The 25,762-nt window shown below is 38.7% G+C and overlaps 1 protein-coding gene across 1 annotated transcript in view; it reads right to left on the bottom strand.

The window, feature by feature from the left end:
- The window catches only part of AK9 (adenylate kinase 9), a 126,763-nt gene that overhangs the window by 85,623 nt on the left and 15,378 nt on the right, over window positions 1–25,762 (bottom strand). The window contains exons 7-11 of the mRNA XM_088024266.1: window positions 23,391–23,519; window positions 20,669–20,743; window positions 18,030–18,128; window positions 9,281–9,420; window positions 9,020–9,200 (exon numbers count right to left, since the gene is read on the bottom strand). Coding sequence (XP_087880392.1) covers window positions 9,020–9,200; window positions 9,281–9,420; window positions 18,030–18,128; window positions 20,669–20,743; window positions 23,391–23,519 — 624 coding nt within the window. The remainder of the gene's footprint in view (window positions 1–9,019; window positions 9,201–9,280; window positions 9,421–18,029; window positions 18,129–20,668; window positions 20,744–23,390; window positions 23,520–25,762) is intronic.

Raw genomic sequence — 25,762 nt, 5'->3', positions numbered from 1 at the left:
CTCTGGGGGCACACTGAGGAGTGGGGCCCTGAGCTCTCAGCTCCTCCGGGGCGGAGATTGGGAGGCCACCATTTTCACTCTCGTCCTGCAAAGCTGTACGAAAAGACTGCAGGGAACAAAAGGTCCTGAGAGCCAACCCCAGCAGATTACTTAGCCCAGACCCGGCAAGGGCGGGGCAATTCTGCCTCCAGCAAAGACATTTGGGAACCACGGCAACAGGCCCCTCCCCCAGAAGATCAGCAAGAACAGCCAGCCAAGACCAAGTTTAATGATCAATGAGAACGGCAGAACTGCTAGGGGAATACACTGCACATAGAATTCATGGCTTTTATCCCATGATTCTTTAGTCTTTCAAAGTTAATTTTTTCTTTTTTAACTTTCTTTTTCTTTTCTTTTTTTTGAATTTTTCTTTTTCCCTTTTTCAACCAACATCTTATCAATCCCTTTTTTAAAAATCTTTTTTATTTTTCATTTTTAGAGTCATATTCTATCCCTTCATAGTAGTTAACCTTATTTTTGGTGTGTGTGTGTGTGTGTGTGTGTGTGTGTGTGTGTGTGTATAAAAGTTGTTCTCTCTTTAAAATTTTGGGATACAGTTTCTTTTAGCAGACCAAAATATACCCTAAATTTCTAATGTATGGCTTTGTTCTAGTCTCCTGCCTGATCACATTCTTTCCTTTTTTTTTTTAAATCCTCTTCTTTCTTTTTTCAACCAACTTCTTGTCTTACCAATTTCTTTTATAAAATCTTTTATAATTTTCATCTTTACAATCATATTCCATCCCTTCATTGTATTTACCCTTATTTTTGTACATATATAAGTTTTTCTTTCTTTAAAATTTTGGGAGGCACTTTCTTCTAACAGACCAAAATATGCCCAAAATCTAGAGTGTGGCACTCATCTATGCATCAGCCTAATCATATTTGATCATATTCTGTTTTTTTTTTTTTTAATCTTTTTCTTTTTCCTTTTTTTTCTCATTTTTCTTTCTTTCCCTTTCTTTTCCCCCAGTTTCAGGTCTCTTCTGATTTGTTTAGTGTATATTTTTCTGGGGTCGTTGTTACCCTGTTGCATTGTGTTCTCTCATTCATCTATTGTCCTCTGGACAAAATGACAAGACAGAAAAAAATCACCTCAAAAAAAGAACAAGAGGCAGTACTGACTGCCAGGGACCTAATTGGTACAGACATTAGTAAGATGTTGGAACTAGAGATCAGAATGACGATTTTAAAGATACTAGCTGGGCTTGAAGAAAGCATGGAAGATATTAGAGAAACGCTTTCTGGAGAAATAAAAGAACTAAAATCTAACCAAGTCGAAATTAAAGGCTATTAATGAGGTGCAATAAAAAATGGAGGCTCTAACTGCTAGGATAAAGGAGGCAGAAGAGAGAAGTAGTGATAGAGATGACCAAATGATGGAAAATAAAGAAGCTGAGAAAAAGAGAGATAAACAACTACTGGATCACGAGGGCAGAATTCGAGAGATAAGTGATACCATAAGACGAAACAATATTAGAATAATTGGGATCCCAGAAGAAGAAGAAAGAGGGGCAGAAGGTATATTGGAGCAAATTATAGCAGAGAACTTCCCTAATTTGGGGAAGGAAACAAGCATCAAAATCCAGGAGGGACAGAGAACCCCCCTCAAAATCAATAAAAATAGGTCAACACCCAGACATCTAATAGTAAAACTTACGAGTCTCAGTGACAAAGAGAAAATCTTGAAAGCAGCTTGGGAGAAGAGATATGTAACCTACAATGGTAGAAACATTAGATTGTCAACAGACCTATCCACAGAGACCTGGCAGGCCAGAAAGGACTGGCATGATATATCCAGAGCACTAAATGAGAAAAATATGCAGCCAAGAATGCTATATCCAGCTAGGCTGTTATTGAAAATAGAAGGAGAGATAAAAATCTTCCAGGATAAACAAAAACTAAAGGAATTTGCAAACAGGAAACCAGCCCTACAAGAAATATTGAAAGGGGTCCTCTAAGCAAAGAGAGAGCCTAAAAGTAACATGGACCAGAAAGGAACACAGACAATATACAGTAACAGTCACCTTACAGGCAATACAATGGCACTAAATTCCTATCTCTTAATAGTTACCCTGAATGTAAATGGGCTAAATGCCCCAATCAAAAGACACAGGTTATCAGATTGGATAAAAAAAAAAAAAACAAGACCTATCGATATGCTGCCTGCAAGAGACTCATTTTAGACCCAAAGACACCTCCAGAGTGAAAGTGAGGGGGTGGAAAACCATTTACCATGCTTATGGACACCAAAAGAAAGCTGGGGTGGCAATCCTTATATCAGACAAATTAGATTTTAAAGCAAAGACTGTAATAAGAGATGAGGAAGGACACTATATCCTACTTAAAGGGCTATCCAACAAGAAGATCTAACAATTGTAAATATCTATGCCCCTACCATGGGAGCAGCCAATTATATAAGCCAATTAATAACAAAAACAAAGAAACCCATCGACAACAATACAATAATAGTGGGGGACTTTAATACCCCCCTCACTGAAATGGACAGATCATCTAAGCAAAAGATCAACAAGGAAATAAAGACTTTAAATGACACACTGGACCAAATGGACTTCACAGATATATTCAGAGCATTCCATCCCAAAGCAACGGAATACACATTCTTCTCTAGTGCCCATGGAACATTCTCCAGAATAGATCACATCCTAGGACACAAATCAGGTCTCAACCAATACCAAAAGATTGGGATTATTCCCTGCATATTTTCAGACCACAATGCTTTGAAACTAGAACTCAATCACAAGAGGAAAGTTGGAAAGAACTTAATTACATGGAGGCTAAAGAGCATCCTACTAAAGAATGAATGGGTCAACCAGGAAATTAAAGAAGAATTAAAAAAATTCATGGAAACAAATGAAAATGAAAACACAACTGTTCAAAATCTTTGGGATGCAGCAAAGGCAGTCCTGAGAGGAAAGTATATAGCAATACAAGCCTTTCTCAAGAAACAAGAAAGGTCTCAAATATACAACCTAACCCTACACCTAAAGGAGCTGGAGAAAGAACAGCAAATAAAGCCTAAACCCAGCAGGAGAAGAGAAATAATAAAGATCAGAGCAGAAATCAATGAAATAGAAACCAAAAGAACAGTAGAACAGATCAACGAAACTAGGAGCTGGTTCTTTGAAAGAATTAACAAGATTGATAAACCCCTGGCCAGACTTATCAAAAAGAAAAAAGGAATGACTCAAATAAAAACATGAATGAAAGAGAAGAGATTACAACCAACACCAAAGAAATACAAACAATTATAAGAACATATTATGAGCAACTATATGCCAGCAAATTAGATAACCTGGAAGAAATGGATGCATTCCTAGAGCTGTATCAACTACCAAAACTGAACCAGGAAAAAATAGAAAACCTGAACAGACCTATAACCACTAAGGAAATTGAAACAGTAATCAAAAGTCTGCCAAAAAAAGCCCAGGGCCAGATGGCTTCCCAGGGGAAATCTACCAAACATTTAAAGAAGAATTAATACCTATTCTTCTGAAACTGTTCCAAAAAATAGAAATGGAAGAAAATTCCAAACTTGTTTTATGAGGCCACCATTACCTTGATCCCCAAACCAGACAAAGACCCTATCAAAAAGGAGAATTACAGACCAATATCCTTGATGAACATGGATGCAAAAATTCTCACCAAAATACTAGCCAGTAGGATCCAACAGTACATTAAAAGGATTATTCACCACGACCAAGTGCGATTTATCCCTGGGCTGCAAGATTGGTTCAATATCCACAAATCAATCAATGTGATACAATACATTAATAAAAGAAAGAACAAGAACCATATGATCCTCTCAATAGATGCAGGAAAAGCATTTGACAAAGTACAGCATCCTTTCTTGATCAAAACTCCTCAGAGTATAGGGATAGAAGGTACATACCTCAATATCATAAAAGCCATCTATGAAAAACCCACAGTGAATATCATTCTCAATGGGGAAAAACTGAGATCTTTCCCCCTAAGGTCAGGAACACAGCAGGGATGTCCACTATCACCACTGCTATTCAACATAGTATTAGAAGTCCTAGCCACAGCAATTAGACAACAAAAAGAAATAAAAGGCATCCGAATCAGCAAAGAAGAAGTCAAATTCTCACTCTTCGCAGATGATATGATACTTTATGTGGAAAACCTAAAGGACTCCACCCCAAAACTGCTAGAACTCATACAGGAATTCAGTAAAGTGGCAGGATATAAAATCAATGCACAGAAATCAGTGGCATTTCTATACACCAACAACAAGACAGAAGAAAGAGAAATTAAGGAGTCGATCCCATTTACAATTGCACCCAAAACCATAAGATACCTAGGAATAAATCTAACCAAAGAGGCAAAGGATCTATACTCAGAAAACTATAGAATACTCATGAAATAAATTGAGGAAGACACAAAGAAATGGAAAACGTTACATGCTCATGGATTGGAAGAAGAAATGTTGTGAAAATGTCTATGCTACCTAGAGCAATCTACACATTCAGTGCAATCCCTATCAAAATACCATCCACTTTTTTCAAAGAAATGGAACAAATAATCCTAAAATTTGTATGGAACCAGAAAAGACCCCGAATAGCCAGAGGAATGTTGAAAAAGAAAAGCAAACCTGGTAGCATCACAATTCCGCACTTCAAGCTCTATTACAAAGCTGTCATCATCAAGACAGTATGGTACTGGCACAAAAACAGACACACAGATCAATGGAACAGAATAGAGAGCCCAGAAATGGACCCTCAACTCTATGGTCAACTCATCTTCGACAAAGCAGGAAAGAGTGTCCAATGGAAAAAAAGACAGTCTTTTCAACAAATGGTGTTGGGAAAATTGGACAGCCACATGCAGAAGAATGAAACTGGACCATTTCCTTACACCACACACAAAAATAGACTCAAAATGGATGAAAGACCTAAATGTGAGACAGGAATCCATCAAGATCCTTGAGACAGCAACCTCTTCGACCTCGGCTGCAGCAACTTCTTCCTAGAAACATCGCCAAAGGCAAGGGAAGCCAGGGCAAAAATGAACTATTGGGATTTCATCAAGATAAAAAGCTTTTGCACAGCAAAAGAAACAGTCCACAAAACCAAAAGACAACCGACAGAATGGGAGAAGATACTTGCAAATGACATATCAGATAAAGGGCTAGTATCCAAAATCTATAAAGAGCTTATCAAACTCAGCACCCAAGGAACAAATAATCCAGTCAAGAAATGGGCAGAAGACATGAACAGACATTTTTGCAAAGAAGACATCCAAATGGCCAACAGACACATGAAAAAGTGCTCAACATCGCTCGGCACCAGGGAAATCCAAATCAAAACCTCAATGAGATACCACCTCACACCAGTCAGAATGGCTAAAATTAACAAGTCAGGAAACGACAGATGTTGGTGAGGTTGTGGAGAAAGGGGAACCCTCCTACACTGTTGGTGGGAATGCAAGCTGGTGTAGCCACTCTGGAAAACAGTATGGAGGTTCCTCAAACAGTTGAAAATAGAGCTACCCCACGACCCAGCAATTGCACTACTGGGTATTTACCCCAAAGATACAAATGTAGTGATCCGAAGGGGTACGTGCACCCCAATGTTTATAGCAGCAATGTCCACAATAGTCAAACTATGGAAAGAGCCAAGATGTCCATCAACAGATGAATGGATAAAGAAGATGTGGTGTATACACACACACACACACACACACACACACACACACACACACACACACACACACACAATGGAATATTATGCAGCCATCAAAAGGAATGAAATCTTGCCATTTGCAATGACGTGGATGGAACTGGAGGGTATTATGCTGAGTGAAATAAGTCAATCAGAGAAAGACACTTATCATATGACCTCACTGATATGAGGAATTCTTAATCTCAGGAAACAAACTGAGGGTTGCTGGAGTGGTGGGGGGGTGCGAGGGATGGGGTGGCTGGGTGATAGATATGGGGGAGGGTATGTGCTATGGTGAGTGCTGTGAATTGTGTAAGACTGTTGAATCACAGACCTGTACCTCTGAAACAAGTAATACATTATATGTTAAAAAAAAATAAAAAAGAAGAAGATAGCAGGAAGGGGAAAATGAAGGGGGGGACATTGGAGGGGGAGAAGAACCATGAGAAACTATGGACTCTGAGAAACAAACTGAGGGTTCTAGAGGGGAGGGGGTGGGGGGATGTGTTAGGCTGGTGATGGGTATTAAAGAGGGCACATACTGAATAGAGCACTGGGTGTTATATGCAAACAATGAATCATGGAACCCTACATCAAAAACTAATGATGTAATGTATGGTGATTAATATAACATAAAAAAAATTTAAAAATTCTATATATATTCTGAATATAAGTCCAGTGTAAGGTAGATAATAAACTTCATACTGGATATTAAGATCTTAGAAGTAGATTTCTATATGCCTTTTATGAAATGGTAAACCACAGAGTGGTAGAAAGTCTTCATAATGCTTATTATCAAAAAAGAACTTCTATATAGACAATATAAGGAATTCCTACCAATAACATGCAAAAAAAATTTCAAATGGGTAACAGACTTGAACAAATACTTTAAAAAGAGAATATCTGAATGACCAATAAACCAAATAATATTTCCATACTTCTAGATTCCATTTTGCTTTTCCTTCAATATGTCTGTATTACTTTATTTCATGCCAAAAAATATACATCTACACCATCATTTTTTAGTGGATGCACAGTATTGTATCAGGATGAACATATTACACCTTTTTAACGCAAATGCTGATAATATATACTTACTTATACATGTTTTTGCTATTATAAACTAGGCTATGATGAACACAGTTATGTATATATCTTTTATAGTTTCTTAAAAATTTGTAAAATAGAATTGACAGTTCAAAGGATACGTATGGACTTTAGGCTCTTACATATTTCTAATTATCATCCCTAATGGTTATAGTCTCACCAGCAGTATATGAAAATGTACTTCTCCCCATCCTAAGATGGGGAGATCAATATTGGGTGTTAATAGTGTTCTTTCAACTCCAACATGGTATCTCTCTGGTTTTTTGGCACTTCTCTGGTTATCAGGGAGGTGATAATCCTTTTCTCATGATTAGTGGCTATTCTACTCTATCTATTATTTTGTGAATTGCGTATTCGCTATTTTTTTTCCATTGGGGCTTCATCTGCATATTGATTCGTAAGCGCCCTTTATATTTTAAAATTATAATTACTTTGTCTGACACATACTGTAATATAATATGAAATGGTAAACCACAGAGTGGTAGAAAATATTCATAATGCTTATTATCAAAAAAGAACTTCTATATAGACAATATAAGGAATTCCTACCAATAACATGCAAAAAAAATTTCAAAAGGGTAACAGACTTGAACAAATACTTTAAAAAGAGAATATCTGAATGACCAATAAACAAAAGAAAAAAATGTTTAACCTCATTATTTTCAGGTAAATGCAAATTAAAACCACTGAGATACATCGACTAGAATGGCTTAAATTAAAAAGACTGACCATAATGAAAGTTGGCAGGAATGTGGAATAACAGAACTCTCACACACTGCTGATAGAGTTGTAAACTGATAGAATTAGTTTGGAAAACAGTTTGGCATTATTTACACAAGTTGAATGTATGCATAATCTATGTCCCAGGAATTTTACTGCTAGATATACCTCCAGAATATATAAAGATATCATGTGTGCCCCATGAAACATGTACGAGAATGTTTATAGCAATATTATTTGTGATACCCAAACTGGAATCAACCCAAGTTTTATTAATACTCAAATGGATAAATAAATTATAGTATAATTCAATCAAGAGAATATACTAAAAAAAATGCATGAACTGTAGCTATATGCAGTAACACGTAGAAATAACATGCATAAATATCACAATCATAATGTGAAGTGAAAAAAGCCAGGCACAAGGAACATACATTGTTTAAGTCTAGAAAGTTAAGAAAATATGCAAAACTAACTATGACATTTAGATGTGCACTCACATGGTAAAACCACAAGAGAAAAGAACAGGAGTGAATGCCATAAAAAGTTCAGGGCAGCAGTTACCCTTGCGGAAGGAGTAAGAGAACTGATATTGGGAATAGACATGACGGGGCTTCCAGGGTGGTGGCCCTTATTTGACCTGGGTGGTGGTTATATGGGGGTTTGTTTTGTGATAATTTACTGAGCTTTACTTTTCTGTTTGTAATATTTTACAATAAAAAGTTAAGAGCAAATAGAAAATGTTATCCCTGCATTCAAAGGAATAGCACTTGGAATCAGTTCACAGCCCTTCCCGGGGCTGCATCGCTCTGATTAGACCTTCTGCCCCGTCATCTTAGGCCTTCCCCTTTTTGCTCTCTGCTCCAGCACTCTGGCCTTCACAGAAATACTCTCCATTCCAATCCCTCATGAAATACTTGGGATCTGTCTTCCAATCATATCCCCAATCTGCCTGCTTCTCACCACCTCTACTGCTATCATTCTGGTCTAAACTAAAAATAATTTCTCTTCCCTTTACTCAGGGTGGAGAACAAGATCCATGAGGAGAGAGGCCAAGGAATTGACAAGCCAGGGTTTGTGTCACCAAAGAGGGGGATCTTTGCAGATACTAAGAATGATGGCAGGAGTGACTGTGTGGGGAGAGGGACAGAGAGTTGGGAGAACTGGGACCCAGGAAATAGGAGACGAGTGAAACCAAAGCAGGTCATTGGTGGCACAGCCTGCATGACGTACCAGTGAAGTCTGGGGGCTGTTGGGAAGCAGGGAGACGTTGTGGTTTCAGCAGCCACAACAAGCAGCCAGAAGGAGGCCTTCCCTACTCCGAGCCCTGTGGGACAATTACCCAACTGACAGTGCAAAATTAAGAAAACGGAGAAATCCTGTGAATCCCAAAGTCCTACAAATTATAATCAAGTATAGACAGGTAGCTAGCTAGCTGGGTAAGTAGTTACCTTTCCTTTGTAATTTTCTGCAAGCAAATTGCAAAGTGTTGTTTTCCCTGAAGATTGAGGCCCAAATATGAACACTTTAAATGGTGGTGCCGGCATAGGTGGAAGAAGATAGGGACGTGGGTTCAATAAAAATGTTTTTAATGCTTCTTCTGTTGAAAGACAGTATATTTTACCTAGAAAACTTAAAATATGCCATAATCATAAACAACTGAAAAGAGGTGTGGGCAGGTTTTCGAATTAAGTTTTGAAAATCTTACTTACCTCACAGAAAAATCTGGTAATCCTGGAAAAATGTTACCTTCTTTGAGAGTCACAGGACATGTTCGTCCCCATCGGCTTCTCTGCCATCTATATCTTGGTGCGATAAGTTTATAAGATGCCAGAGTACGGAACAGCTCATCCTATTAATAACAAATACGACACTAAAAATGTGGGCATAGTTTTGCTAAAATTACCAGTAGTAAGTATTTCCTTTCTTATTTAATAGTGCCTTACTGTTTACGAGATAATTTGGAAAGCAAATTTTGGCTTTTTTCTTAATTGCAACCATTCTGGGTGGCTCAGTGGATTAAGTGTCTGCTGTCGGCTCAGGTCATGATCCCAGGATCCTGGGATTGAGTCCCTCATCGGGCTCCCTGCTCAGTGGGGAGCCTGCTTCTCCCTCTGCCTGCTGCTCCCCCTGCTTGGCTCTCTCTCTGTCAAATAAATAAATAAAATCTTTTAAAAAATTGCAACCATTCTGTACTTGTCCAAAATTTAGTAAGACAAATAGTTAAGACCTTGTTTTAAATTTTATTTATTAAACTCTCACTTTTTGCAGATGATACGATACTTTATGTGGAAAACCTAAAAGACTCCACCCCAAAACTGCTAGAACTCATACAGGAATTCAGTAAAGTGGCAGGATATAAAATCAATGCACAGAAATCAGTGGCATTTCTATACACCAACAACAAGACAGAAGAAAGAGAAATTAAGGAGTCGATCCCATTTACAATTGCACCCAAAACCATAAGATACCTAGGAATAAATCTAACCAAAGAGGCAAAGGATCTATACTCAGAAAACTATAGAATACTCATGAAATAAATTGAGGAAGACACAAAGAAATGGAAAACGTTACATGCTCATGGATTGGAAGAAGAAATGTTGTGAAAATGTCTATGCTACCTAGAGCAATCTACACATTCAGTGCAATCCCTATCAAAATACCATCCACTTTTTTCAAAGAAATGGAACAAATAATCCTAAAATTTGTATGGAACCAGAAAAGACCCCGAATAGCCAGAGGAATGTTGAAAAAGAAAAGCAAACCTGGTAGCATCACAATTCCGCACTTCAAGCTCTATTACAAAGCTGTCATCATCAAGACAGTATGGTACTGGCACAAAAACAGACACACAGATCAATGGAACAGAATAGAGAGCCCAGAAATGGACCCTCAACTCTATGGTCAACTCATCTTCGACAAAGCAGGAAAGAGTGTCCAATGGAAAAAAAGACAGTCTTTTCAACAAATGGTGTTGGGAAAATTGGACAGCCACATGCAGAAGAATGAAACTGGACCATTTCCTTACACCACACACAAAAATAGACTCAAAATGGATGAAAGACCTAAATGTGAGACAGGAATCCATCAAGATCCTTGAGACAGCAACCTCTTCGACCTCGGCTGCAGCAACTTCTTCCTAGAAACATCGCCAAAGGCAAGGGAAGCAAGGGCAAAAATGAACTATTGGGACTTCATCAAGATAAAAAGCTTTTGCACAGCAAAAGAAACAGTCCACAAAACCAAAAGACAACCGACAGAATGGGAGAAGATACTTGCAAATGACATATCAGATAAAGGGCTAGTATCCAAAATCTATAAAGAGCTTATCAAACTCAGCACCCAAGGAACAAATAATCCAATCAAGAAATGGGCAGAAGACACGAACAGACATTTTTGCAAAGAAGACATCCAAATGGCCAACAGACACATGAAAAAGTGCTCAACATCGCTCGGCACCAGGGAAATCCAAATCAAAACCTCAATGAGATACCACCTCACACCAGTCAGAATGGCTAAAATTAACAAGTCAGGAAACGACAGATGTTGGTGAGGTTGTGGAGAAAGGGGAACCCTCCTACACTGTTGGTGGGAATGCAAGCTGGTGTAGCCACTCTGGAAAACAGTATGGAGGTTCCTCAAACAGTTGAAAATAGAGCTACCCCACGACCCAGCAATTGCACTACTGGGTATTTACCCCAAAGATACAAATGTAGTGATCCGAAGGGGTACGTGCACCCCAATGTTTATAGCAGCAATGTCCACAATAGTCAAACTATGGAAAGAGCCAAGATGTCCATCAACAGATGAATGGATAAAGAAGATGTGGTATATATATACAATGGAATATTATGCAGCCATCCAAAAAACTGAAATCTTTCCATTTACACCGACATGGATGGAACTACAGGGTATTATGTTAAGTGAAATAAGTCAATCAGAAAGACATGTATCATATCATCTCACTGATATGAGGAATTTGAGAAACAAGACAGAGGATCATAGGGGAAGGGAGGGAAAAACGAAACAAGATGAAATTGAAGAGGGAGACAAACCATAAGAGACTCTTAATCTCAGGAAACAAACTGAGGGTTGCTGGAGTTGTGGGGGGTGGGAGGGATGGGGTGGCTGGGTGATGGACAATGGGGAGCATAGGTACTATGGCGAGCACTGTGAATTGTGTAAGACTGATGAATCACTGACCTGTACCCCTGAAAGAAATAACATATCATATGTTAATAACAAATTAAAAAAAATAAATTATTTATTTATTTATTTTTAAAGATTTTATTTATTTGACAGAGAGAGAGAGACAGATAGCAAGAGCAGGAGCACAAGCAGGGGGAGTGGAGAAGGAGAAGATGCGGTAACCGTGCTCCTGATTTGGGTTTATGAGGCCTTTGCTTAGTTGCTTGCTTTCTTTCTTTTTTTGGAATAGACTATTTTTTAAAAATTTATTTATTTATTTGAGAGAGAGTTCTCATGAGAGAGAGGGGGAGAGGGAGAGAAGGAGAAGCAGACTCCCTGCTCAGCAGGGAGCCCAATGCAGGGCTTGATCCCAGGACCCTGAGATCATGACCTGAGCCAAAGGCAGACGCTTAATGACTGAGCCACCCAGGTTCCCCAAGACCTTGTTTTAAATTTTATCAAGCATTTTCCATTATAAGGTAGAATGAACATAAGGTAGATAGAGTGTTTTTTATTATCTGATTTGGAAAAATTCTTATTGGAAAGGTTTGGGGTACCTGGGTGGCTCGGTCGGTTAAGTGTCCGACTCTTGATTTCAGCTCAGGTCATGATCTTAGGGTCGTGAGATGGAGCCCTGCATCCGGCTCCATGCCCAGCATGGAGCCTGCTTAAGATTCTCCTTCTCCTTCCTCTGCCTCCACCCCCACTTGCATGCTCATGCATGCTCTCTCTAAAAGAAAAAAAGAAAAGGTTTGAAAATGTACCAGATTCTTAGCCAATTTAACTAAATTTTTAAATAGTATGATGATATACAGATGGCTTTTTTTTTTTTTTTTGCATTTACTTAGCCCTTCTGTTGTTCTTAAAATATAAAGTCTCCCTCAGCAATCTTCTGTTGGTGACCTCCAGAGAAGTTAAGAGCCACTTCTCGAGACTGCAGGTTGCAGGGGACGAGAGAATTAGGGAGAGGGGGCATGGTGGGCTACTGCTGGGGGAAAAGGGTCCAGGTTAGCTCTCTCCAACCTTCAGACATAGATATCATGTGTACCTGCTGGTTCCAGGGCTGACTGTGGAGGAAAGATGACAATGGGAGCTATGGTCTTGCCTGAACCACTGTTGCATCAGAGAGCAAAGAGGCATGCACGCTGCAGGGATGCTGCATGAATGTCCGAATTGAAGGCTGAAAGAAGTAGCTAAATGTTAGGGAAACTGTCGATGCTTACAGGAGGTGCATGAGACAGAGGAGCTCATCAGTGGGCCACCTTGGGCTACCACCCTTCTCCATGGAGTCTAAAATGAACTAGGGACTGAAATGTATCTAGTTAAGACAGAAGGCAGTCACTGTTTCCTTAACCTTATTTCTTGTCCAAACTCGGGAAAAGTGTTTGACTAGCAGACAGTGGGTATTCTCTCAAAGGAAACGTGTTTAAATAGCAAACCATACTCCTCTCTCAACCTCAAGCCCTGAGGCCGCATGTCTAGTAGGTGCTGAGGGGCAATGAAAAAAATGAGCTTTCCAATGAGTTTGATATTAGTCTAAAAATGCTCAGGACTGCCTCTGGTTAAACAAGGCCGACTGAACATATGTATTTGTATTTGCTGCTTTCCTAAAACTTCACAGAATTGATAGTAGAGAATGCAAAAAGGAATGAACTCGCAAGAACACAGGATGGGAGGGAACACCAGACGAGTTGACAGCTGATCAGCACGGCTACACATTTTCATAAGCTAGAAAGCAGATGGATGGTGGAAACGGACTTAAGTTGGAGAAAAGTGAGGGCTCAGTGTCTGTGGTGGCAGGGATGGGTGTGAGATGGGCTGGGGACACGAAACAAGCTGATTCACTCTGCAAAATCCTAGAGGGATTCAGGACCTGTTGACATCAGGTACCTCTGGAGGGGGTGACAGAGAGCAAAAGACAGGGGCATTGGTTGAAAACCTTGAAAAGGACGTGCTAGGGGCCAGAGCTACTCCCCATTTCACTCAGTCAGCCAACTTTCCCTCAATCTTGCCACCACTTCTCCTTTCATCAGAAGACTGGAGGCTCCCCTTCCGGATAGACTGAGAGACTGACCCCGAGGATCTTGTGAGAGGGCCCTCGGACACAGCCAGGCAGGTCAGAGCTGGCAGCTACAGCCAGTACACTCAAGCTCTCTTTCCACTTGAGCCTCTTGCTGAAGAACTTCTGGACCCTTCCATGATCCAGTAACTAGAGAGTTAATGCCCAGCACAGCAGAGATTCTCAGCTCCACTGCCAGCGCTGTTGCGGTTGGGTGGGAGTCCCTGCTCTCCGTCAGCTGAGTCACCAGGCCCAGCACAAAATGGCAATGCAGGACCCTTGTTCTAAAGTTATAAAGAATTTCATTAAGCAAACCGTGGGGCTCTGCTAAGGATGGGGTCCTGCGTGGCTGCATGGGTTCCTAGCGCATGAAGCCAGCCTTGCCCTGCAATACAGCTCTCTGATATTCTGAATATTACCATTGGTTCTGGGAACTTCGCAAGCATCATCTCATATAATCCTTATAATAACACTGTATGGTAGGGGTTATCATCCCTTTTTTTAAAAAAATATTTTTAAAAAGATTTTATTTGTCAGAGAGAGAGAGCACAAGGAGGGAGAGAGGCAGGCAGAGGGAGAAGCAGGCTTCTGGGCGAGCAAGGAGCCTGATGCGGGGCTTCATCCCAGGACCCCAGAATCATGACCTGAGCCGAAGGCAAGTGCTCAGCCAACTGAGCCACGCAGGCACCCCTATCATCCCTTTTTTAATGACTGAATAAAGGGTAGGGTTAAGAAAAGTCACAGATCTGGTAAGCTTTAGATCTGGAATTCAAATCTAGATCTGTCTGATTCAAAAATCAATGCTGTTACCATCTACTGCGCTGGGTGCCAGCCTGACACTGTCCTTCCTCCCACCACAACCCCCCCATCCCCGCCCACCTCCCCTCCCACACATCCCCCTCCTCTCCAACAGCTCATCAGATGTTACAGGTCTCACACTCTTCACCAGGGAGTTTGAGCTCACAAATGACACCTTTGTGTCTCTTCATCCCTTTAAACCAGTGGTCCCCATCCCTGGTTGCACAGTAGAATCTGCAAGGAGGTTTTGGGGTTATATTTTTTTAATTATGGTACAATATATATAACATGAACTTTACCATTTTAAATATCTTTAAGTGTACAATTCAGTGGCATGAAGTACACTGACAACGTTGTGACCATCACCATTATCCATTTCCAGAACTTTTTCATTAACCCAAACAGAAGCTCTGTACCCATTAAACAATAACTCCCCATTCCACTCTTTCTCATATAAGTAGAATCATATTTGTCTTTTGTGTCTGGCTTGCATCACTTGGCATGTTTCCAAGTTTCATCCATACTTTAGCATGTGTCAGAATTTCATTCCTTTTTAAGGCTGAATAACATTTCAGTGTGTGTGCGTGTGCTCACGCGTGTGTAGGTATCTATCTATCTATATCACTGTTATCCATTCATCCTTTGATGGACATTTGGGTTAATTTTACCTTCTGACTATTGTGAATAAAGTGGCTATGAACATCGGTGTACAAGTATCTGTTTGAGTCCCTGCTTTCAGTTTGTTTGGGTATATACCTAGGAGTGGAATTGCTAGGTTGTATGGTAAGTCTGTATTTAACATTTTGAGGACCCACCAAACTGTTTCACATAGTGTTACATCATTTTACATCCCCATCAACAATGCACAAACATTCTAATTTTTCTCCATCTTGACAACACTTATTTTCTGTTTTTTGGATAACAGCCATCCTAATGGTTATAAAGTAGTATTTCATTATAGTTTAGATTTGCATTTTCCTAATAACTAGTTATGTTAAATATCTTTCCATGTGTTTATTAGCCATTTGTAAATCTTTGGAGAAATGTCTATTTAGGTCTTTGTGCATTTTTGAATTGGGTTGTTTTATTATTGTTGAGTTGTAGGAGTTCTTTATATGTTCTGGATATTAATCCCTCATCAGATAATATGATTCACAAATATCTGCTCCCATTCTGTGGGCTATCTTTTCACTCCATTGATAGTGTCCTTTGATGAACAAATATTTTTTATTTTGGTGAAGTCCAATTTATCTATTTTTTTTTTTTTTTTTGCCTGTACCTTTGGTATGACTTGATACCCTGTTTTAATTAATGCCAGAGTCCTATCCCAGATTCTGTTTTAATTGGTCTGGGCATTAATATATTTAAAGAGCTTCCTAGATGATACCACTGGGCTGTCAGGGCTAGGAGTCATTCCTTTATATATTCCCATTACACTGGTTTTCTAAAAATCACCTACCTTTAGCTGAAGGGTATCCTTTTAAAGTTCTCTGAAATATAGGAGCTTCAAGTTTAATCAACCTTGATCAGTCAGGCTCCCTCAGTGTCCCAAAATTTATTTATTTATTTTTAAAGATTTTATTTATTTATGAGAGAGAGAGAGAGAGAAAGCACAAGTGTGTGTGTGGTGGGGGGTGGGGCAAGGGCAGAGGGAGAGGGAGAAGCAGGCTTCCCACTGAGCAGGAAGACCAATGTGGGGCTTGATCGCAGAACCTGGAAATCATGACTCGAGCAGAAGGCAGAGGCTTAACCGACTGAGCCACCCAGGCAACCCTCAGTGTCCCAAACTTAAAGTAGGGGTTCTTAAACTTAAGTGGGTATAGGAATCCTCTATGGATCTTGTAAAAATACATTTCTAGGTCCCACCTCCAGACATTCTATTTTTTTTAAAGATTTTATTTATTTATTTGACAGAGAGATACACAGTGAGAGAGGGAACACAAGCAGGGAGAGTGGGAGAGGGAGAAGCAGGCTTCCCACTGAGCAGGGAGCCCGATGCAGGGCTCGATCCCAGGACCCCAGGACCATGACCTGAGCTGAAGGCAGATGCTTAACCATCTGAGCCACCCAGGCGCCCCCCACCTCCAGACATTCTAGTTCAATCGATCTGGAATCTGAGTCTAAGGAATCGATATTTGTAGGAAGCTTCCTAGGTGATTCTTTTGGAGATGAATTGAGCTGTCAGGGAGAAATACTGCTTAAGGGATATGAATAATGACCCCAGTATACGCAGTCATAACTTCTGCCCTTTCATGAAAAACAGGGGAGGCATCTTCAGTCATATATCTTATGAACTATAACCTTAGGCCTACGCATACAACAATTTTTTTTTAAGTAGGCTCCATGCCCTGTGTGGGGCTTAAACTCACAACCCTGAGATCAAGAGTCACATGCTCTACTGAGTCACCAGGCACCCCACATCCAATAATTTCTAAGGACAAAATTTCTATCTGGGAAATTCCCCCAGGTTTTATGGATACTTTAAATTTTTCCTTCGATGATGACCTGGAAGAGGAGGCTCAGCACACAGACTCTCTGATCAGGCTCACCTTTCTTCCTCTTCAGCACTAGGTAACTAAAGTCCCAGTACATATTGCAGCTGTGCTTAAGATCTAGTGATGACATGGTACAGGATCACAAAATAACTTCTTCCTTCAAAGATTATTTTACCTGAATTATGATATCTATTTATGATTCTAGTATTTGATTTTCAATTTCTATTCATATAGATGAAACTAAACTTCTCAGAGTGGATCAAATCCTCCAATTAAAGGCCTGAGAATGGGGGGCCTGAGTGGATCAGTCAGGTAGGCATCTGACTCTTGGTTTCAGCTCAGGGCAGGATCTCATGGGTCGTGGGATGGAGTCCTGTGCTGGGCTCTGCACTCAGCAGGGAGTCTGCTTGAAGATTCTCCTCCCCTGCCCCGCCCCCACTCATGCTCATTCTCTCACTCTCTCTCTCTAAAATAAATAACATCTTATTTTAAAAAAAAAAGGCCTGAGAGCTTATTTAGCACTTAGCAATTATAATTTGATCACTGTCACATCCATAATACATCAGTGTCAGGAACATAGTAGTTATAAAAAAAAGGGTTGAATGATTGAAGGAATTAACAAGTGCTTCTAGAGTTGAGGGCTTTTATGTCTTTGCTTCCTTTGGTGTTACAAAATTTTAAAAATGAACTTGGGTTTCTTTCTTATTATTCTTGTGGTAAATTGTTCTGATTTTATTGTCTTTGTTTCAAAACTTTTCTTTAGTGTTCACAAAAATATTGTGCTGATATTATAGCTTCTCATCAAATCCATTTTTATGAAAGGTAACCTGAAGCTCTTTTTATACTTTGAAAGGATATATTAAATTAAGGTCACAACATGTAGTGAAAAGATAGACTTTCCAACAGTTAAAAATAACTTACATTTTCCATTATGTCTGTAATTTCTTCCTCTGCACTCTGAAGTTTAGTCAAAACAGCTGCTCTTTTTAGGTTCAGATATTTAAGTCGGTCCATAACTGTCTAAATTTGTTAAAGAACAAATATTTAAATACGTTGACATTTGAACATCTCAAATATTCTAAAACAGTGATGAGCTTATGTGTAGAATACTTCCTTGCCTCTACCTCCCGGTGGTTTGCTGGCAATCTTTGGTGTTCCCTGGCTTGTAGATGTATCACTCCAATCTCTGCCTTTGTTGTCACATAGGCATCTTCTCCCTATGTGTCTGAGTCTCTTCTCTTATAAGGATACCTGCCATATTAGGTTAGGGCCCAGACTAATGCAGTATGAACTCACCTTAACTTGTTTATATCTGAAAAGATCCTATTTCCAAATAAGGTCACATTCATAGGTATTGGGAGTTAGGACCGCAACATATCTTCTGGGGGAACACAATTCAACCCATAAAGTCTGCCCTCTGGTCCCCAAATATTCATGACCTTAGAGGTCTAGCTCAGTGGGACCTGTTCTGGCAGAGGGAATACAGCCATGTCAAGATGGAGGCGGAGATCAGAGTTATGCTGCCATGATCCAAGAGATGCTTGGGACCACCAGAAGCTGGAAGAGGCAATGTTGGATCATCCTCTAGAGGCTTTGGAGGGAGCAGGGCCCTGCCAACACCTAGATTTTTTATATTTAGCCTCCAGAACTATAAGAAAATAAGTTTCTATCATTTTAAACCACCTAATTTGTGGTACTTTACTATGTCAGAATTAGAAACTAACAGGGACACCTTGCAGAAGGATATGAAACATTGACTCTGAGGTGAGAGATGGTGGGTCGACAAAGTTCTGATGGAGAATGGTCATCTGTGGTAGATTGTATTATTTGTTCATAATTTATCCTTCCCTCTCTTCACTTGTTAATTCCCTAGCTCACTGTGGGTAGAATACACTTCCCTATCTCACTGGTATTGAACTTCTCCATGTAACTTGTTTTGGCCAATGGAATGGGCAGAAAGGCCAGGGTGCCACTGGCAAATGAGGCCTGGCAAGGCTTGGCAAGTTTCAGCCAGGCCTATCGGAGCTTCTGCCCTCTACCTTGAGAGAAGTGTGTCTTGTATTATAAAATCCAAATTCTGGATATATTTTGAAGGAAAAGCCTGCTTGGATGTGGGATGTGAGAAAAAGAGAAGAGCAGCTTGAAGAGGGGATTCGACACTTAGCAAGAGGGGAAAACTGTGGGAAGAGCATATCTGGGGCGGGTGGTGGTGACAGTGGATCAGAGGGTTTTTCTTGCACACTTAAATCTGAGATAATTACTAGTCATCCAATTGTATACACTGAGTAGCAGTTGATTATATAGGCGTGGAATTCAGGGGAAAGGTCTGGGATAGTAACATGAATTTAAGAGTTACCAGCATTTAGTAGGGCAGAGAGAGAAGAGAGCACAAGGAGTGAGCCGTGGGATTCTCCAACTCTAGAGATGAGAGATGTAGAGTGTCCGGTGAGGTAGAATGGACTACAGTAGCATGGAGTACATTCTTTATTAAAAAATCAGCTTCACTGAGAAACAATTCACATATAATTCACCCATTTAAAGTATATAGTTCAGTGGTTTTTAGTATAGATTTGCACAACTATCACCACAATGAATCTTAGAACACTTTCATTGCCCCAAAAAGAAACCCTTTACCCATTAGTAGTCACTCCAAGTTAATTCTGAGATCTCCCATTGTGGTAACCCTCACCCCAGGCAACCACTAGTCTATTTTCCATTTTGATAGGTCTGCCTATTTTGGATATTTTATATAAATGGAATCATATGATATGGGACCTTTAGTAACTTTTCTTTTACTTAGTATGTGTTCAAGATTCATCTATGTTGTAGCATGTATCAAAGCTTCATTCTGTTTTATTGCTGAATGATGTTCCAATGTATAGATACACCACATTTTACTTTTCCATTCATCAGTATATGGACATTTGGCTTATTTCTACCTTTTGGCTATTGTAAATAGTGCTGCCATGAATCTTCATGTATGTTTTCATTTGAACACCTGTTTTTAATTATTTTGGGTATATATACTAAGAAGTTGATTGCTGAGTTGTGTGGTAATTCCATGTTTAACTTATGAGGATCTACCAAACTATTTTCCAAAGCAGCCACACCATTTTACAATCCCACCAGCAACATATGAGAGCTCCAATTTTTCCACATCCTCACAAACACTTGCTATTGTGTGGTTTTTGTTTGTTTGTTTTTGATTTTTAGCCATCTTAGTGGGTGTGAAGTGGTAACTCATTATGGTTTTTGTTTGCATTTCCCTAATGACTCATGGTAGGCATCTTATCATGTGCTTATTGGCCATTATTTGCTTTTACTTTTCTTTGAGGCACTTTTTGTTACACAGAGATTTTAAATTCAAATGTAGTTTTGATTTAAACATGGACAGAGGAACAGGGATAACATCATATATTTAAGGGTCAAGAGGAATTTTCCAAAAGTAAGTGGTGTTAAAATGTAAATATATTTTTGATGTTTGTTAAAATAAGTACAATCCAGTCAGTAACTTTTTGATTTTCCAAACCTTGGGATATTCTTATGAACATTGCACTTACCATGAAGAGCTCCTCTGGGGGTTTATTTCCATCTAGCTCAATGAGATACTGGGAATTGTGTTCAGCCATTACTTCCTGCAGAAAATAGAAACCTTATAATCCAGGATCACTGGCAAAACTGAACACAAGATCAGAATCTTAACATACTATGAAGAAATCTTTAAAGCTAAGTTGTTTGCTTTATACATGATATAAGGTATATTATTTTAAGTGCTCTTTTGCAAAAGACTAAATTAGTCTTATCGTGAATTTTATTCTCTTTCTGATTTTTTTCTTTTCAGTTTTTCTTTACATTGATGTTTTAGAGTCCTTCCAAATAGAAAATGTCTGGGGGCATCTATCTCTCTGCATATATTCATAGAATAATTTCTACCAATCTGATAATTGAAAATGAAATTGGTTTGTTTTACATTTTATTCCCCTAGCTATGGGTGAAGTTCAATATTTAGATATCTATCTCTGTACACCATTTAACCATAACATCTGTGCAGTTTTTTTTATCAGTTTGTTTCTTTGCCCTAACATTCATGGACAGTCTTTAACCCATATCAATTACCAGTATTTTACCATTAACGATAAAAAGGATTTATCTTTTTGACTTTGTTTATGGAATCTTCCACAATAGAAAACACTTTTATAATAAATTATATGCTTTCATTGTTTCTGGATTGCCTTTCTTGCTTAAATTAGATTTTCTCTATCTCAAGATTATATTAATGTTGTTCTAAATTTTCTTCCACTATTGTTTTTAATATTAAAATCTAAAATCCACCCGATTTTGTGTTTGTACATTGGCAATGTTGAACTCTATTTGAGCCCTGTATTCCCAGAAAGTAGGGAAGATTGAGAGATAAGACACATCTCTACTTTTCCTCAAGAATTCGGATAAGATCTGTCTTCATCCTTCTCCATCATTCCCTAAGACTTGAGGATATCTCCCTTGTTTACCTGCCTCCATAAAACCCCTAGGTTCCACTCCTTTTCCTTGAGAAACGAAATTAGTTAATGTTAATGTTCTCCCTATTAGCTAATGTTCCCCCTATTACAATAGTTTGAACAAAATCATCTCCTTAACTGTCCAGGGCATTTTGTTTTTCACAATATTATGTGAGGTTGGATTCTAAGTGCTTCTTTTTCTTTTAGATGGTACATTATGCCAGTATTATTTATTTAAACATAAATAGCCACGTTCTGAACAAGAAAGTACATACTGCTTTTCTATATTCAGATTCTTTTCTTAAGCTAGAATCTTAAGAGCGGACTTATTAAGTCAAAGGGTATAAACATTCCTAAGACTAAAAATATATACACCAAATCAGACGACAAGTCAAGTTGGGATTCCAAGACAGATAGGAATGAGAACTTGGCCTTGGATTACTCCTGAAACAGACTATAAACCAGAAAATGATGCTTCTATTTGCTTTTCTCATGTCTTTTTGAGGAGCACTGAATGTTGGTGATTTGGCCTCCTAAGTGAATTGACATCTCAGCCAGGTCAGAGGAGACTAGAATTGCAGGCTCCTACCTTTTATGGCTTTTCTCCCCCTTCCTCTACACACACCAGTACCCTGGAATTATCATAAAAGGCAATTATCTTACTATTCAGCAAGTGTCATGTAGGTTTTTGGCTTCCAGGATGCGAGACCTGGTCCTTATCCTTAGACTATCTCATGCCTGTGAATATAGTTTCCTAATTTTCTGAACCTTATTTTAATCATGCTTTATTTCAACCTCAGTGCCAGCCATTTAAGGAGTTTGCAGGATATTTCTGTTTGAAGGAAGAAAGAACATTATAGATAGACATGCAAAGTACTCTTAAGAAGCTATGTTTAAAGGCCAGGAATAGAAGAGGAGGTAGGGAGGAATAAAAGTCATACATAAGAAAGAAATTAAATTTGGTCCCCTTTTGTGGGTGGACAATGAGAATGAAAATGATCCACTCATTTGTCTATAAAAATATATAAGCCTTATAAGAGAGCATGAAACAAATCCTTTTAGTTTCTCTATCAGATGGGAAGAGGCAAGTTGAGGACTGTTTTTTGTCTTTGTAGTTCCATTGTTCAGCATGGTGTAGTGGACAAATACCCAAGTCTGATAAATGTTTGTTGAATAAATCTCCAACACAAATTTGGCAGAGTCTGCCCTGGACTTTTGACCGTATAAAATATGCTTTTCACATAATTGTAATTTTAGTAATCATATTTTTAAATGCTAATTATTTTAATTAAAACCTTCCTATTTCAATATGTAATGGACTTAATCATGTTTACATATAATCAACTTTGAATGGGATAACCACAGAAACCAATCTGGGGATAATTGCAATTTAAATAAATTACAATCCCTTTTAGAATGAAAGATGCATCTTAAATGCACATTTATTTTGATAAACCCATAAATTATGGATTGAAAATGTTTTTACAAAATAGTCTCTTAACATGGGTTTTTCAACCTCCAACCATAAATAAATTCCCCTAGTGACTTTTGAAAAATGCAGTTCATTTATCACTTTTCAACAATATTGCTGCTTTTTTAAGAGTCAATTGATATTGTTCTGTGAAACAGCCTTTGGAATGGAAGCCTTATTCTAACAGCATTCTATCAAACTTAAGTGGTGGAGAATCAGATAATACAGAGGGATGAAAAAATGTGAAAGCTATTTAACCAGTGAGAGAACACAAATATCAATATTTCTATTTTTATCACTATATCTTGTTCTTACTTCTAAAGGATGAAGAATTATTTCCTTATAAAGTTTAACAATGTTGTCAATATTTTCCAAATAATCCTCAGGTCTCTGAACTACATGTTGAAGAATTTCAGCCACCATCTGCATTTCTGCAATAAATGCCTAAATGGAAAAGAAGAGATTTTCAGAATCTTTATGTTAATGATTACTTAATTAACAAGCCACATCTCTCCCTCCTTATAACTACATGCCTTTTTGGAATAAGAAGCAGGTAGAACGGAGACTGAGGATATTTATTTTAGAGACACTGAACACCCTAAGGGGCCTTTATCAGATGGAATAAAACTTTAAGTTAACTTGGATACTTCTTAATTTTTTTTCCTCCTCAATAAGTAGGGAAGAGTAGGGGAAGAATATCTGATTTTTAGAGACAGAATCAAGAAATTAGATTTACTCTGAATACCTGAGCTTGTAATTCATTCATTCATTCATTCATTCATTCATTCATTCAAGATTGGTGAGTGCCAGGCACTGTTGTAGGAGTTTGAGATAAACTAGTGAACAAAATCAACTAAGACCCTGGGCCTCATGGAGCACACATTCCAGTTGAGGAAGACAGAGCAGAAACAACTAGACAAGTAAATATATAACATGTTGGGTGGTGGTAAGTACTAGGAAAAAAATGCAGAGTAGAGGAGATGAGGAGTGATGGCTAAGAGTGCTATTTTATATCAGGTGGTCATGAAAGGGTTCTCTGAGGAAGTGACGTTGGAAGGCAGAGGGAATACTACATGTAAAGGTTCTCAGCCCAAGGCTGAGTTGGTGAGTTGGTTGGTGTTCAAGATCATATTTATCCTATTATTATTATAATTTATTATCTAATTATTAATTCTAGTCTTTATCAATGCACATAAATCCACATTTTATACTATTTGAATCATATTATCTATTAAGTAAGCCACTTTATAAATTTTTTGAAATGTTTTAAATACTATTTTAATGGTCAAAAAATATATTAATATCCCTAAAAACATTACTATTTTTTTAAGATTTTATTTATTTATTTATGAGACAGGCAGAGAGAAACAGCATGAGAGGGGAGAGGGTCAGAGAAGCAGGCTCCCCACTGAGCCGGGAGCCTGATGTGGGACTCGATCTCAGGACTCTGGGATCACGACCTGAGCCGAAGGCAGTCGCTTAACCAACTGAGCCACCCAGGCGCCCTAAAAACATTACTATTTAATCATTATTCTATAGTTGATGAAGACTGTTTCAAATGTTTCACAATTATAAATAATGTTTCACTGAATAGCTTTGTAGATAAATCTTTACACTGCTAATATTCTCCCTTAGAATAGTTCCTAAAAGTAGAATTACTGGACCAAAGATTACACATTTCAAAATGGCTTAATATATACTATCTTTTTCAAAAGATGCTATCATTCTTCTCTCTCCAGCAGAGGGCTTCACTGGCATATCCTCATGTGTTCAGTCAAGACACAGCTTCTTATTAGGCACCTACTGTATGCCAAGCACTGTTACAGGCACAGGGGATAAGGTACTTGCTTCACAGAGCTTATATTCAGGGGGTAGACAGATAATAAGCAAGTAAACAAATAGCATAATTTCAGAAAGTGGTAAGTGCTATGAGGAAAATAAAGCAGGGTAAAGGGGTTGGACCTTTGCTGTCCAGCACAATAGTTGCTACCCACACAGACCTACTGAGCACTTGAAATGTGGCAAGTGTGAATTGGAACGTACTGTAAGTGGAAAGTACACACCAAATTTCAAAAGCTTAGCATGAAAAAAAGATGTATCTCAGAATTTGTTGATTCTGATTCTGTTGATTATATGCTGACATAATATTTTGGATATATTGTATTAAATAAAATATATTATTAAAATTATTTTTACCTGTTTCTTTTTGCTGTTTAAAAAAGTAGCTATTAACACATTTAAAATTACACATGGCAGGAGTATATTTCTACCACAGTGCTGGGTTAGAGTCGCTTGGGCCTCGAGGATGTCAACCCTGGGGTGGGACATAGGCAAGAAGAAGGATGTAGGCACATGAAGATCTGGGGGAAAGTGTGGTAAGCAGAGGGGAGAGGAAATAGTAAGTGCAAAGGCTGGAGGTAGATTGCGTCCAGCATAGTTGAGGACTAGCTGGAAGGCCAGTGGAGTAGCTGGAATACAGTGAGCAAGAAAGGCGAGACAGCCAGGGATGAGATAGTGAGACCAGGTCCATGGCCTTGTAAACCATGCGAGGGTGTTTGAACTTTCATCTACACGTAATAGAAAGTCACTAAGGGTCATATTTTTAAAACATGGCTCTGGCTTTTGTAAAGATGGAATGGGGATGGAGAGGAAAGTGGAAGCCAAAAGGACATATACAAAGGTATTAC

This window comes from Eumetopias jubatus, unplaced genomic scaffold (genome assembly GCF_037043125.1).
Source record: "Eumetopias jubatus isolate StellerSeaLion01/CBP00866 unplaced genomic scaffold, mEumJub1_p1.0 scaffold_6, whole genome shotgun sequence".
In the NCBI taxonomy this organism is placed as follows: Eukaryota; Metazoa; Chordata; class Mammalia; order Carnivora; family Otariidae; genus Eumetopias; species Eumetopias jubatus.
The sequence above is the reverse complement of the archived record's forward strand: the minus strand, read 5'-3'. Positions and strand labels throughout refer to the sequence as shown.